Raw genomic sequence first — 14,780 nt, forward strand, 5'->3', positions numbered from 1 at the left:
ATGAATAGGGGAAGTGATGGTCAGCAAGCCTGCTTTAGAGATAACAAGGTCCAGGGTTGAACCCTTAGAGTGTGTTGTTTCAGTGCAGTGTTGGATAAGATCGTTTGCAGAGAGGAAGGTGGCCAGCGCATTCGCATAGGTGTCTTGAGGCGAGCCCCAGTGGACATTGAAGTCACCCACGAAGATCTGATTGTCACTTTGAGAGTATTGGTCACTGATGAAGTCCGTGAGTTCCTCCATAAACGAAGGGCTGCTACCAGGCGGGTGGTAGATAACATGGAATCTGAGAGGTGAGCGGTGGTGCAATTGAAGCTCAAGAGATAGGCATTCAAAAGTGTGGAAGGAGCTGTTAGGAAGGGCCTTAAGTTGAAGGGAGTTTCTAAAGATGACTGCAACACCTCCCCCAACTTTGTCAAGTCTGTAATTTCTAAGTATAGAATAGCCTGTTGGTACAAGGAGATCAAACATAGAATGAGAGGTATCATTGAACCAGGTCTCTGTGAGGAAGAGCATGTCAATATTGTGCAAGTTGATGGTATCGGAGATTTCAAGTTTGTGTTTTATTGCAGATCTGCAGTTGTGGAGCATACAGCGCAGCTCTGTCAAGACTGTTTTGGTGACGGGGGCACTTGGGCTATGAGGGGAGATGGGGATATTGAACTTATATGAGGGCGCTCCTTTGTTTCTTGCCCTTTTACTACCAACATCCGGGTCGGATCGGCTACATTGGTTACCCCCACCTCTGCAACTGGTGCTGACTCTGCCTGCGAGGGCCCCCACGCTGCGGCAGCCTCCCAGGAGCCCGCCCCATGCAGCACGGGCACGCAGAAGCAACACTGCTGCGATGTAGCAGCGCGGGCTCTCACTCTTCACCATCCACTCCCCCCTCCCCCCCCCTCCCCGGGCCACGAGATCCACGCAACCAACAGAGGCCCAGAAAACGCGGGGTGGTCATCAAGCACAGCGCACGGTGAGCAAATTTTCAGCCGCAGGTTTTCCCTCGGGGGCTGCTCCCAACCAGCCCTTCAGCCGGCCGCCATGTTCCCTTGCTCCTCCTCCTCCCTTGCTCCCCTCTATGATAGATGCTTTACGGCGGATGAGAATAGGTATTGTCAAAAGGCTAGCAATGGAAAATGTATTAGCTTCGTAAATTTAAATTTTCTTGGACCCATGTGGAATTTTATTTAGGTCTATTTGTAAAATATCATCATAATATTCAAGATATTTTACTTTTAAAATATGGTTTCTCTTATCACATTCACATGAAATGTTGTTGGCAAGTGAAATGAAATTCAAAGATGTGGTGTTTGTCCTAAGTAATTTTATATGTGCATTGAATCAGTTAATTTAAAAAAATATATATTCTGTTTGTTCATCTGTATGTATTTTAAAAGCTTTGTTCAATAGAATAACAAATAAAATAAAAAGAAATATAATAATTATATCATTATCAAAGTGATAAATCTTCGGGCTTCATTCTGCATAATCTTCTAGTCATTCTGTAATTTTATGTGTCAATCCCACATATCCATCATGGCACAAATTAGGCCTTGCCATAGATAAGACTTTACTCCACCATCTTGGAGTAAGGGGGAAATGACAGAATTTTGAGAAGCATTCCTCAGTGGAATGTGGCATACTTACCGATGGCATGCCATGCCTGTGGCATTTTTCCAGTTAGTTAGTACAAGCAAAGCTAATCAAGAGATCTATCACATAAATATTTCTGCCTGTACAGTTGCCCACCATTCTAGTTCACCGTTCAGGCCTACAGTACATTTCGAGAACATTACACCCAGATTATAAACATAACAACAAGTCTTATAACATCCCTCCCCACCACCGTAGAACAGCCTAAATAAAGCACCTTGAACATACAACTGTATTCCTTATCGGCCGGATTGCCATCCAACCGTATATCGTACACTCAACAATGCATATATTTCACAAGTAAAAAATAATCACTGTGTAATGACTCACCACAGATGCTCAAGGAGGTCAATCATCAGGCTTAGTGGCCAACGCCAACAGGATCAGGTCTGGGTGCTCAGATATACAATCCCACCCCTCTCTTTATCTGCGCCCTAAGTCCCACCATCTTTCCACTTCCTTAAGCCACTTTTCAATTTTTTGAGTGACCCTGGCCGTCTAATCGATTGCGATGTTCCTCTTGACTATCACCATGCTCAGATCTATAAATTGACACACGTTTGGTGCCTTTCGCTATTCCCCTACTTCCCACCAGATATCTCCGGCTTGGGATCCAGCTATTTCTCCGTAACTTCCTGCAAGAGATAGGTCTAGTGTAAATAATTAATCTGTGTCAACGTAAGCTATGGATTTCTAGAATGGCACTTAGAATAAGCTATTATCCGTTACCAGTTTCTGTCTGTAAGGTTTGTGTTAAGTTTGCCCTTCCATACGTTCTTCAGCCAGAACGCCTGTGTTATCACAACATACATCAGCATGACCGCCTGTCTAGCCGCACCACCAGTCAGGATTGTTATCACGTTCAGATCTAGTGGGCTCCCGGTCATCTTCCATAGTCAGTCGTGCCACCAGTTTTGTTATGTGCCATGAATAGGCCTGGGGACAAACTCAAGTACTCCTGAATGGACTCAAATGTTTGTAACTTGCTCCCTGATCAGTCTTCTATACCCAGGAGCCCAACCTCCCTCCAGGGTCTCCTATCATGAATAACTAAAGAACAACTTCCTTGAAGACACCAGGCAGGCAGCTCTAGTGCATACTGGGTGTGACTGCCAAGGTTTTTCAAATAGAGTTGGCAACAGTATTTAGCTGTCTGTAATGCCTGTGGCACCACTCCAGTAAGTGGCGCTCTTCCTGGTTAAACATTTTCAATTGAACCTCTCCATATGGTCTTCTTTATCCTGTTTCATATCAAATCCATGTTATGGGTCAGGTCAGCTGCGCTGCTATATAATAATGTCTCAAGGTTTCGTGTGCCAAAACCGCCCTTATCGATAGGACGCATCGATTTCTTCATCCATAGCCACCATCTGGAAGTGCCCCAGATTAGTCCTGATAACAGATCATTACAGTACTGAAAGAATTTACTCAGTCATTATTAGAAGAGCCAAGAAATTATATCAAAGCCTTGGTACAATTAGTCTTTTGGCTACTGGCACTCTACAAAAATAGGGAGGGAGCAATTTAGTCCAGAAGGGTATCAGCTGTCTAAAGAAGCAATTTTCTCTGTATTCCAGCCATACGGTTTGCTTCACAAAGGTGAGTCTGAACAACCAAGTGTTTGAAGGTAGTCAGGAGGCACTTCAGTGGGGGACCTGGCTCTGGGGGATCAATTGGCTCCACCGCAGGTGACAATGGGAACAGGCATGATTTACTCCAGTTGCTTTTTAAGCTGGAGAACATGCTAATACTGTCCAATACCTGCATTATATTGGGAAGGCTGTCCATGGTGTCCTTGATGTATATTAGAGTATTATCAACATACAACAAAATCATGTGAGTTCTACTCTCAATTTCAATACCTCATTCTGATGCTTTGTGGCACATCAAACTAGCTAGTGGTTCCGGCACTAGGGCAAACAACAAAAGGGAGAGGGGGCACCCCAATGGTGCACCTGTTGGACTGCACCTTTTAAGTATGCACTCTAACAGTAAGGTGAGCATTCAGTCCTGTGGCGTCCTAAGCTGCTACTGGGGGGAGGTCATTGATTGCTTGACTCAAGTGACGGGGCGGGAATTGTGGGTGGAAATGGGAGTTTGTCTGCTGCTATGGTTTCCCCACACACCGCGCACGAAAGTCACGAGCAAGTTTTGCGACTTAGGGCTGGTGGTGGCTAAAAGAGAAATTACCCTACACTGGAAATCGAGAACTGGTCCCAGCTTTGCGAGGTGGAGAGCTACCTTCACAAAATGGGCGGGTAGCGAGAGTACGCTCAGGTTGCAGCTAGCGCTGCGGGGAAACGATGAAAAGGCGTTAGCCATGGCACATGCATGGGAAGCACTAGTGGTTGACCTCCGGGGGTGGGGCACAGAAGCGGAGGAGGGCGCTGAAGCACTGGAGCAGCATGCAGCAGCGTAGCGGTGGAGAGGCAGCTGACGGGTCACGCATGAGGGCGGGAGGGCTTCCCTTCTCCTTTCTGCTTGGCGCCTGACCATGGGGGTGGGGAGTAGCCTGCGGCCGCTCACACGGCTAATTACGAGATTTATCCCGGTACCTGCGGTTATGGCACACTGACATGTGGGTGGGGGGAGGGAGTATCTGCATTGGGGAGTGTTGGGGGCAGTGCATTGGTAGTTGGAAGTGGTCTACACTGTACTATGCAATGGTGCTTATTACTGGGAGAAGACCAATGATATGCTGGTCATTGCAGATGGCAATTGTAATTGAGTTATGCAATAAAAAATTGTTTTTGCAAAAAAAAAAAAAAAAAGGTGAGCATTCAGTAGTTTTATCCATTTCAAATCCCCTCCTCCATGCCCATCCCATACGGCGCGGCAAACACAGGAAATCCCATGACAATGTATTTAAAGACTTTTCGAGGCATCAGCTTGCTATCTGTAATGTTGGGGGGAGGCCTGTCCGGAACACGAAACAGGCACCTCAGGTTAGTGTGCATATTACGGCCAGGAATAAAATATTTCCATAGCAAGACCTTGCCACATAATCCGTATGAACCTTAGCAATTACACAGAAACAATGGTTCCCATAAGTATAATTTTTTTAAAAACTTTTTTTCTAAACTTTACTATTTTCATCACTGAAAATCATCAGGCACATATTCTCAGTGCGACAATTAACAGCATAAAATAAACACTTTACCACAGCCAAGGTTGAACGTCAACTCCATAATCAGCGAGTCCTCTGTTTCAATACAATATAATTTCCACCTACGGGTAAGTAGCTGATCAATCATACTTTAATATGACAAGCAAAATCTCAACCCACCCCAGCGGGGACTATCCCAGAAAGAGTCTGTGGTGAGGAGGTCAGGTCAAGTTCTAACAAATAGGTTTTCAGGGGCCCCCATATATCCCTGGGTCTGGAGGTTGCCGGCAATGTAGAGGAAAAGAAATCGCTGTTAGTGTTGCAGTAAATCAGGCTATTTACCCATGCCATAACAATAGGAATACGCTTGCTCCCCCAGGCCACCGCTATTTCGATTTTCGCTAATAATAATGCTATTGAGGTGTAGCTACTGAGTTGTTTGGGGATGTTCTGGACATAACCCAAAAGGGCAACTTGTGGCATGGGCTGCAGGTCTAAGTCAGTCATCTTTCTCAATCCAATGTACACCCCCCTCCAATAGTTAGCAACTTTTGCACAATTCCAGGTCATGTGGGCAATGTCAGCGTGTAGTGACCCGCATTTAGGGCATGTGTGCGGTCTGGAATGATTAATGGAGGGAAGTTTCGCTGGAGACATGTAGGCCCTCCGCAGGAACTTGAAATGCAGCAGCTTATGTTTGCTATTCAATGAGACTTCCTTAATTTGTGAGCAACAAGAAGCCCATTGTGAGTTATCAATAGGGTGTCCCAAATCCCGTTCCCAAACCGCTCGGATTCTGGTATCTCTAGCTGGTAATAGAGGCATAGAGGTTTTATACAGTTTGGAGACTAAGGGGTCCCCCTGTGCGCTAGTGATCAAGGTTGTCAAAGGCAAAAAGGATTCCAGTTCTAGGGGAAATTCAGACAACAACGCACGGAGTGCGCAGTTCAGTCTATTCAGTGTAAATTTGTCCATGATGGAAGCATCCAGGAATCTGTCGTCCTCTGTGCTGTGAAATATCTGCCCACTCTGGAGTAAATCACCGAAGGTGAGTAGTGCGTATTTAGCGAGCGTTCTTTGGGCAATCTTTTCCTCAGTGATAGGTACCCATGGATTGCTTGCAAGTGGGATAGTCGATGAGTATAACTTGCGCCCCCCCAGTGACGTAGGCAGCTTACGCCAAGCCCAGCTGGTTGTGGAGACAGTTTGTATATCGACTGGGTCTCTGGAGAACCCCTTGGGTAGGACCGTGTGTAGAGGGGCCTGGTTAACCAGGTCAGCTTCAAGCTTAGAGTAGGGTATGCGTGCATCCGGATAGTACCATGAATGCGCGTAGCTACACTGCGTGGCCAAGTAGTAGATGTGAAAATTCAGGACCCCCATGCCACCCCTCTGATATGGAAGGGTCAAGACGTCCCAGGTGACCCTGGTGTTTTTCCAGCCCCATGCAAGTCTAATGAGGTGAGAGCGCAGTGTAAGAAAGAATTTGCTAGTGAGTGGGATAAGTATGTTTTGGAATAAAGACAGAAATCTAGGGAGCACTATCATTTTAATAAGTGCAACCCTACCAGCTAATGAAAAAGGCAGCTGAATCCAACGCTCCACTTGTTCCTCCAAGGTGTATACAGCTGGACCGTAATTTAGGCGAACCACCTGCTCAGCCCCAGTCCCATAGGTATAATTCATAAAAAATTTACAATAATCATTGACATCACTGCATGTAATTAAATGCCAACTTCTGTAGTGCAACATAAGACCACCATATTTGATTTTATGTAAGGATAAGCCTTTATCTAAGAGTATTCTTCAACACACATTGTGCAGCCATTGCCCAATACAAGTGCTTGCAATGTGTCCCCAGTGCAAAAATATGGGAAACCCACGGCTAAGAAAAAGAGACAGAAAGTGACACTGATATGAATATTTGTGTGTTTATATCAAACAACTGTATGTAGTTCTTGAATGAATGAATAGAAATACTTCCCTCTGCCTTTGGGACCACTACATTAATCACTTTATGCTACATCTATGACCTGAAGGACAAGATGAACATTACTTTTCAATATTTCTTACTATTTATGTATTCAATTACAGATATATTTGAACATAATTTCAAACTCATATTTTTCAAATGCAGCCCTGATCTTAGGTTGTTTGATATGCTTGTCTTAATATTTCAGAACAAAACTGAAAAGTGCAATGCTTGTGCATGTTGGCTGGGTGTTCTATGTGACTGGGTCACTGACTGTTTTCCCCCCATGTATTCTGTATCTTAGCCGGGTGGAATGAAAGCAGGAACATTTGATCCTTATCCACTGCACTCTGATGATCCCTACCGGCCTTTACTTGGGATGGCAGACACTGGTGGAAAAGGCGGGAGACTCTTCCATCCACCATCAGGACCAAAATCCAGACCAGTTCAGAGCGTCCTAGCAGCACATGTAGTAAAGTAAGAGACTTGTTTTTCCACACACTTTTAAAGACCAACTTGTTCTTATATGTGGCTTTCATTTTCATTATTTATTCTCAGATTTCAATCATCTTATCAAGTTATTGCAAGCAATTAAAAATGTCAACGTTTTCTATGAAATGGCAGTTATTAGAAAGGCATATTTACTTTCGTGTAAGGATTTCTTTTAGTAGTTTAGTGAAAGTGTATTTAATGTGTTCCATAGCACCAACTCATCAGCTTGTGGTAACCTCATTGGGTTTACATAAAAACTGATGTAGTGATTGTAAAAGAAAATTAACATGGAATAAGGTGTATGAAAATGTATTAAAGGAATGATAAAATGTTTATATAGTTCCAACCTCAGTTCTCCAATCTAGAAAGTTGTGTCCCACACATTGCAAATATGGGAGTAGAGATTGATACACTCCTCCCACATCTGTAATTGTTCCATAAACGTCACAAACTTACTCACCCTCGTTTAAAGCTGTTTAAAAATACCCACCCGTGTTTTTTAATTATAGGTGACACTAATTTAAGTTGCATCCAGGCTGCTCTGTTTCAGCCATGAGGGGTTGCACCCCAAAGGATGTCCAAACACCCTATTTTTATAATATCTAAGGATTCTCATAGTACGTGGGCATACCTGCCCCTACCAAAAATAGACATAGGTTCTGTCATGCATGACGACATATAGGGACATGACAACATATAGACGATCGTATATAGGGATTAATATGGGAAGTGGTTACATTGTTTAGTGATAGATTGTTGCAGTACAATTTGAAAGCTTTGATCAGTTGCAGTCAAAATATGGGCGTGGTTAATATAAATGTGCTTTACTAATGCCGGACAGTCTTTCGTCCTTTTCTATTTAGGCAATGGGTCTCTATGTTAGAACCCATGGTTTAAAAAAAGCACTTTGTGGAATATGTTATGAAAACTTGTGCCAGGTTTGACTAGGCTGTCATGCAAAATGTTGCATTTACGTACAGGAATTCCCGTCAGCACCCTCCTTCCTCTGTGGCTATTGATTTTGGATAGTTTGGAATGTGCATATAATTACTGTAAGGGGGGGGGGTGGGGGCAAGGAATCGCAGTAGTCTGTTACGTTTATTCATGAGGTTCTAGTATCTGATGTTTACCACAGGCCCCAGTCTGCCTTCCCGTTGGTGCCGATCGTGCACCAATCGTGCGATGGTTATTGTGGATAGAGAGTTCTGTCCCGATCTTTATCTGACAACCGCGAGGATAGGAGGTTCTATGGTATCAGTGTTGGCCGAAAAATGACTGCTCCATTTTAGCGTTTTTCACTGGTTACCTTTTTTGCCAGCAGCCAATTGCTCAAATAAAATAGTAACCAGAACAGATTACAGGATTTAGGGATATGCTATCGCTAAAGGTCATTCTGGGTTCATAGGACAAGAAAGTATGCCCCGATTACTTACCGGTAATCTTCATTACTCCGAGTCCTAGTCTTCCTCGCCACAGTATTCACACATGAGCCTCCGGCTCCACACAGAACTCCAAGTAAAATTAAAAGAGCAGCGCTCTAGTCTCCCCTCCCTCCTCCAATATGGCCCCCAGTGGCTTCAGCCAATCCCATAAAAGGATACATACCAACCATCTCGACCTGAGAAACAAAGCCGCAGACATGAAGCCACCACCAGGGCCGGGAGGGAAGGGAAACTATACTGTGGCGAGGAAGACTAGGACTCGGAGTAATGAAGATTACCGGTAAGTAATCGGGGCATTACCTCCTCGTCCAGTCTTCCTCGCCACAGTATTCACACATGAGCCGATACCAAAGCAATCAGCTTCATGCAAGGAAAAGATCACACCAAAAGTGCAGTGAAAAACAAAATTTAATATACAGAGGTACAGCTATCCAAGATAACCGCTCAAGGCATCCCCGCAGTCAGGACAGAAGATGCAAATGAAACAGAACCCCCACCCCCAACCTGGAGGTGGTAATGGGACATGAATGTATGAGGTGAAGACCCAGTAGCAGCCCGGCAAACATCCTCCATGGACACCCCATTGAAGGAGGCCCAAGACACAGCAACAGGGCGGGTGGAACGTCCCTGAACAGGAAGTGAGGGAACCTCAGAAACCGAAGCATACGCCAACAAAATGGCCTCCAAAATCCAGCGACTGATCGAGAGGGAGGGTTTCAGTCCCTGACGCGACAAACCATAATTGACAAACAAGTTGTCCACTTTGCCAAAGGAAGACGTGCGCGATAAATATATCAATAAAGCACGACGAACATCCAAGAGGTGCAACAGGGATTCCTCATCCGAGGAAGGATCAGGACAAAGACATGGAAGCACCACCTCAGAAGACCTATGAAAATAAGAATCCACTTACGGAATGAACGTAGGATGAGGGCGCAACACCACACGGTCCGACAAAACCAACAAAAAAGGAGCAGAACGAAGGAAGGCACCCAACTCACGCATACGTCTGGCAGAAGCAATCGCCACAAGAAACACCACCTTGAGTGTTTAAAAACTTCAACCCCACCGACTCCAAAGGCTCGAAGGGAGCCAACTGCAAGGAGCGCAAAACCAAAGGCAGGTCCCAAGGTGGAGGACACATGATAGGACGGGGGCGTCGGAAAGAGAGAGACTGAAAAATCCAAGCAACCAATGGCGAAACAGAATCAAAGGGAGGACATGGAACGCCTGAATCGCAGCCCACTGAGCCCGAAGAGTCGAAATGGCCAAGCCCAGCACAAATCCATCATTCAAAAAATCCAAAATGCGAGCCGGGTCCAAAGAAGCCACCGACAGATCGCGACACACACCAAGAAACAAAAATTATCCCATTGCTTCGCATAGGATTTAAGAGTAGAAGGTCTCCTGGAATGCTGAATGACCCCAGCCACAGCCAATGAACAGCCAGTGCACATCAACGAATCCCTCTCAAGAGCCAGGCCCGCAGACCCAAGGAATGGAACACAGGCAGAGGAAGAAGAGGACCCATCAGAGGACAAGGAATGAACGGCAAGGCCCACCCCGGAGACACAGCCAATTCCAATAGCAGGGGATACCAAGGTCGACGCATCCATCCCGGAGCAAGTATCAGCACAAACGACCCCTCCCACTCGATCTTCTGCAAGACCGCCGTAATCAGGGGAACAGGGGGAAAGTCATACAAGAGACACGTCGGCCAAGGGAACGACAGGGCATCCACTCTCCTGGCATCCCGGCAAGGCATAACCGTGCATGTAACACGAACTTTACCATTTGCGAAATCACATTATTCATGTGACAATTTAAGCGTCTGCCAGTGAGCAGCCATTTGAGACCGGGAAAAATTTCCCAACCTTACTGAAGGAAATACCATTGCCTAAACTGTAGGCCGAGCAAACAGAGAATGACCAGGGAATGAACACCTAATCTACAGATTAAGAGTCTAAGACCTTAACCCACAGGCCATAGTGACTCTGTTCACCACAGGGCCCTGGAAGCCAAGCATGGGTAGCAGGAGAATACACCCAAATACCAAGGCGCAGTGCCCCAAAACCGTGGCAGCAAGCCACCCCTCCGTGCAACAAAACACCGGAGACGTTGCCACAGAGAGGAAGGAAGGGAACACCCAACCACCTCACTAGATCAACCGAATGAAATCAAGTCAACAACGGGCGAAGAACTCCCCACACAAACAGAATCCCCAACAACCTCGCGAAGGGGACACTAGAAAAAGAGGTTAACACAAAACCTCGAGGAGCAAGAAGCACCAACCATCAGGCCACAGCGAAACACGCACAAGGGAAGGCCCAACCAGGGCCCCACAAAACGCCAAAAAAACACACATGGCCATACCGCGAGACGGAAGCACCCCCCGGGATTAAGGGGATCCTGTGCCATGGGTCCAAGGAGGCCAAGAACCAACCGCACAGCGGAGAGCCACACTCCTGCTTCAACACAAACACAAAAAAACAACACAGCACCTCCGCCCAACACAGAGTCCCAAGCCCCAGTAGGGACTCGGGAAATGGGAAAGAAACCGACAAGGAAAGAAGGCCACATCTCATTCCATTTGGGCACCCACAGAAGCAGCCGTGGGAAAAGACAGGTGCCAACAGCAGCCCTCCCCCAACAGAAACGCAGCCGCAAACCAAAGAAAGCAGATTGTGAAAATCCGCCATCCTAGGACACCGAGACATCATCAGCAGGAGACGAACCCCTGCCCATCCAGACACATGTCCCACACAGGCACATGACCAACCCTAGAGCCATATCTCGTGGTACCCAAAGACACAATAAAAATCCACTCCCACCAGGGCGGACAACAACAACAAAACATTGAAATGAAGAGAATCAATGTGAATTGAATCAGTAACCGCGAGATTAAGAGCCTCAGACTTGAACCATTAGGTCACTGCGACTAATGGAACTGAGAGTGCCCGTAGGAGACTCGGCGCTGAACCACAGATGACCATTGATACCCAACTCAGCGACACTCACGAAATCGACCCCAGGAGGATGAAAGGCCAAATCGGACCCGCTGGGAGGTCCAACCCGTAACCATGAGTGCAAACACAGGGTCCTACAACGGAAGCAGTAGCGCACAAAGACAAGCACCATGTCAGAACCGTAACAAAAGCAGTACACAGAAGCCCGACAAACAGAAAGCACAAAATGCAAACTGTCAGGACCGACTACAAAAGGGTAAAATGGGGGAATTCAACCAATGAAAGGTGCCAGGCAAATACCACAGTAACAGGTGCCTAAAACCCCCTAGGAAAGCAAATATGCAAAGCAACAGAAGAACACTCACCCAGAGGACGCAGGTCCCGTGGCACAGCACAACGAGACGGCAGAGTGAAAAAAACGACAGGCAGCAGAAGTGCCCAGCCAAACAACACACGCACACAGACGTAAAGCACGAGTCTGTGTCGTAGCGTGAGTGAGAGAACGGAGCGCGCATGCGTGCGTGCAAGACACAACAAACGAAAAACACGGCCAGACATCGATGTGGGAAATGAAAGTAATACTGAAAGAAACCCACAAGGACATGAGCCACTCCATGGGTACAAATACAGTACAGGACCACGTCCTCCAAGCGCGCGCCCCCGAACCGAAGAACGGGCGATCGGGCATCAACATTGGGACCGGGAATGCCAGAGGTAAACATAGCAGCGCGCGTCACCCGGGAGGGAGTGCGCGCCCACCCCGGCCCGGGGGAGCCTCATGGAAAACCAGCCCCCGGCGCCTGATGGGTCTGGGTGCAGGGCAACAAAAGCCAAAGCAAACATAGCACCAATACACACCAGGGATATTAAGAGCCCCGCATCTGCCAGCGCCGGCCCCATGGAACCAGCAGTGAACACAGGCCAGTAAGCAGCCGTGGAACCTGCAAGACAGGCAGCGCGGCTTCCGGGGCAGTAAGGAGAAGCCTCGCCGGACACAAGATAGAGCGGTAGCAAGCCGGTGCAGTCTTGGGCGTGTAGCAAGGCACAACATCAGAGAAGCCAGAGCCGCCATAAACCTCTCAGGGACAGACTAGGCCACAGTGAGGCCCCACGGGACCCCCGAAAATGAAGCTGAGAGGCGCCTGGGGACCGCAGAACAGACCGCCGGGTGCCCCACCACGTATTAAAATATATCCCAACCGTACCGAAGGAAATAACAATGCCAGTACCTTAGAAATAGCAAACAGTGAGGTTGCAAGACAAGGGATTGAACACCAAATCGCCAGAGTAAGAGTCTTAGACCCTTCACCATTAGGCCAGAGTGACGCATTACATGTCACGGGGGGGGGGAAGAGGGGGGCCCAAAATCAACCGCACCCGGCAAGAGTGAACAAACAAATACACTGCCCACACGGACGAGGGGACATTCAGACCCCCTTGCCCTGCCTGCTGTACACCCAGGGCGTGCTAAAGCAGAACCCAACCGGTCCAGACCAGACACCGGGGGAAGGAAGGAGGATGGTCCCAAAGCACCAACTCGGCCTTGGCAGCAGGTAGGAATGTGACCGGGAGCCTCCGGCCCCCAGAGCAAACGCACCCGGCCGCGCTACGTCCGCTTAGCAGGACGCGCGGTCGGGAATGAAAACAAACATAGTAGGACTCCAAGAACGAGTCCAGATCTGAAACAAACGCCACTAAAGTCCGCTAAAGCAGGACCAGAGGCGTTAAAGGCAGAAGAATGGGGAAAAAAACAAAATCTAAGGAAAATATATAAAATTCAACAACTTCCCCCAAACTAGATACCCTAGGGCAAAACGGGTCCGCTCAAGCATGAACTCAGCCCCACTCACCTGACCATCAGGTAACACAGCACTCGGAGAAGTGCAGAAAAAAAGAACAGGTCGAGATGGTTGGTATGTATCCTTTTATGGGATTGGCTGAAGCCACTGGGGGCCATATTGGAGGAGGGAGGGGAGACTAGAGCGCTGCTCTTTTAATTTTACTTGGAGTTCTGTGTGGAGTCGGAGGCTCATGTGTGAATACTGTGGCGAGGAAGACTGGACGAGGAGGTAATGAAAAGGTTTGCATAAAACAATATTTGATGTTGCAGTTTGTAGTAGTAAAACTAAACAATGTTGTCTGTAGTTTGTGATTTGTCAGTGTGCGAAGGGATGAAGTCCCTTCCTCGTGCCCTCATCCTGAGTCATAACCTCTTTGAAGTGTCCTTGTCAAAGGCCACTTGTGTTTGAGTTTTGTCTCTGATACCTGATTCAGCTCCAAGAGGGCAATGTAATTGTATATTAAGTGTAAATCTAAACTCGCCTCTAAAAATGTGCTTCTGTACATTTATTTCAGATCTATGACCCCAATGAACTACAAGACCGTGCACCTATCATCTTACTAATTTCTGTGAGCCGGAAAAGGATACTTGCGTGTAAAGACTTTATTCGAATTGAATGTTGGAATGAAAATGAACTCTTTATAAAGAACAACCACTAAATATTAAAACAATTTCTCTGATCGAGGCTAGCTTTTGTAAATAAATGTTTTCGGTACTCTGGACTTTGCTGTAAAGTTTGATTCCACTTATGAGCAGTTTCTCTGAATTTGAATGATATAATGCTAAATCACAGATTCTCTCCTCTGCCCTCCTCATGCCCTCATGAATCAGAACCCCCTGTACTGCTCTAAGGATATACTTTACTCTTTTGCAGAGTGCTGTTGTACCATACAAACTGTCATGAATAAGGCAGTGCTCGGTATTAAACGTGCTTATACAGACAAAGACATGCACTTCACTTCCACTTTCCTTCATTTAAACAATAAATACATCTAAACTTCATTTATAGAAAAACCTTTAAGCTAATCATCTCATTAACACTTTTCCAATCCTCTGTCCACAATGTAGAATAGTGCTGCAAGTCTCTGAATGCATATGATTTGCTGTGATAGTAACTGCATTGTAAATATCTGTAATATTCATCTTACATTTGTGTCACTCGCCCGTCCTATAACGTATACTCTATGTTGATTATTCATTTGTAAATCTAATAGAGCAATTAGTTGTAGTAATTGGTCTATCACAAACACAGTTCTCCAAATTATGTATTTTACATCTCGAAAGGATTACTTTGCTCCCCCCATATATTCTT

General features: G+C 46.4%; 1 protein-coding gene across 3 annotated transcripts in view; it reads left to right on the plus strand.

Annotated features, from left to right (window-relative positions):
• CFAP96 (cilia and flagella associated protein 96) overlaps positions 1 to 14,148 on the plus strand; it is a 262,999-nt gene extending 248,851 nt beyond the window's left edge. For all 3 annotated transcript variants that reach the window (XM_085641942.1, XM_085641943.1, XM_085641944.1), the window contains exons 7-8: positions 7,033 to 7,205; positions 13,984 to 14,148. In XM_085641942.1, the coding sequence (XP_085498068.1) occupies positions 7,033 to 7,205; positions 13,984 to 14,032 (222 nt within the window). In that variant the 3' untranslated portion in view covers positions 14,033 to 14,148. The remainder of the gene's footprint in view (positions 1 to 7,032; positions 7,206 to 13,983) is intronic.
• The last annotated feature ends 632 nt before the right edge of the window (positions 14,149 to 14,780 follow it).

Source organism: Triturus cristatus, chromosome 2_2, assembly GCF_964204655.1.
Source record: "Triturus cristatus chromosome 2_2, aTriCri1.1, whole genome shotgun sequence".
Classification (NCBI taxonomy): domain Eukaryota; kingdom Metazoa; phylum Chordata; class Amphibia; order Caudata; family Salamandridae; genus Triturus; species Triturus cristatus.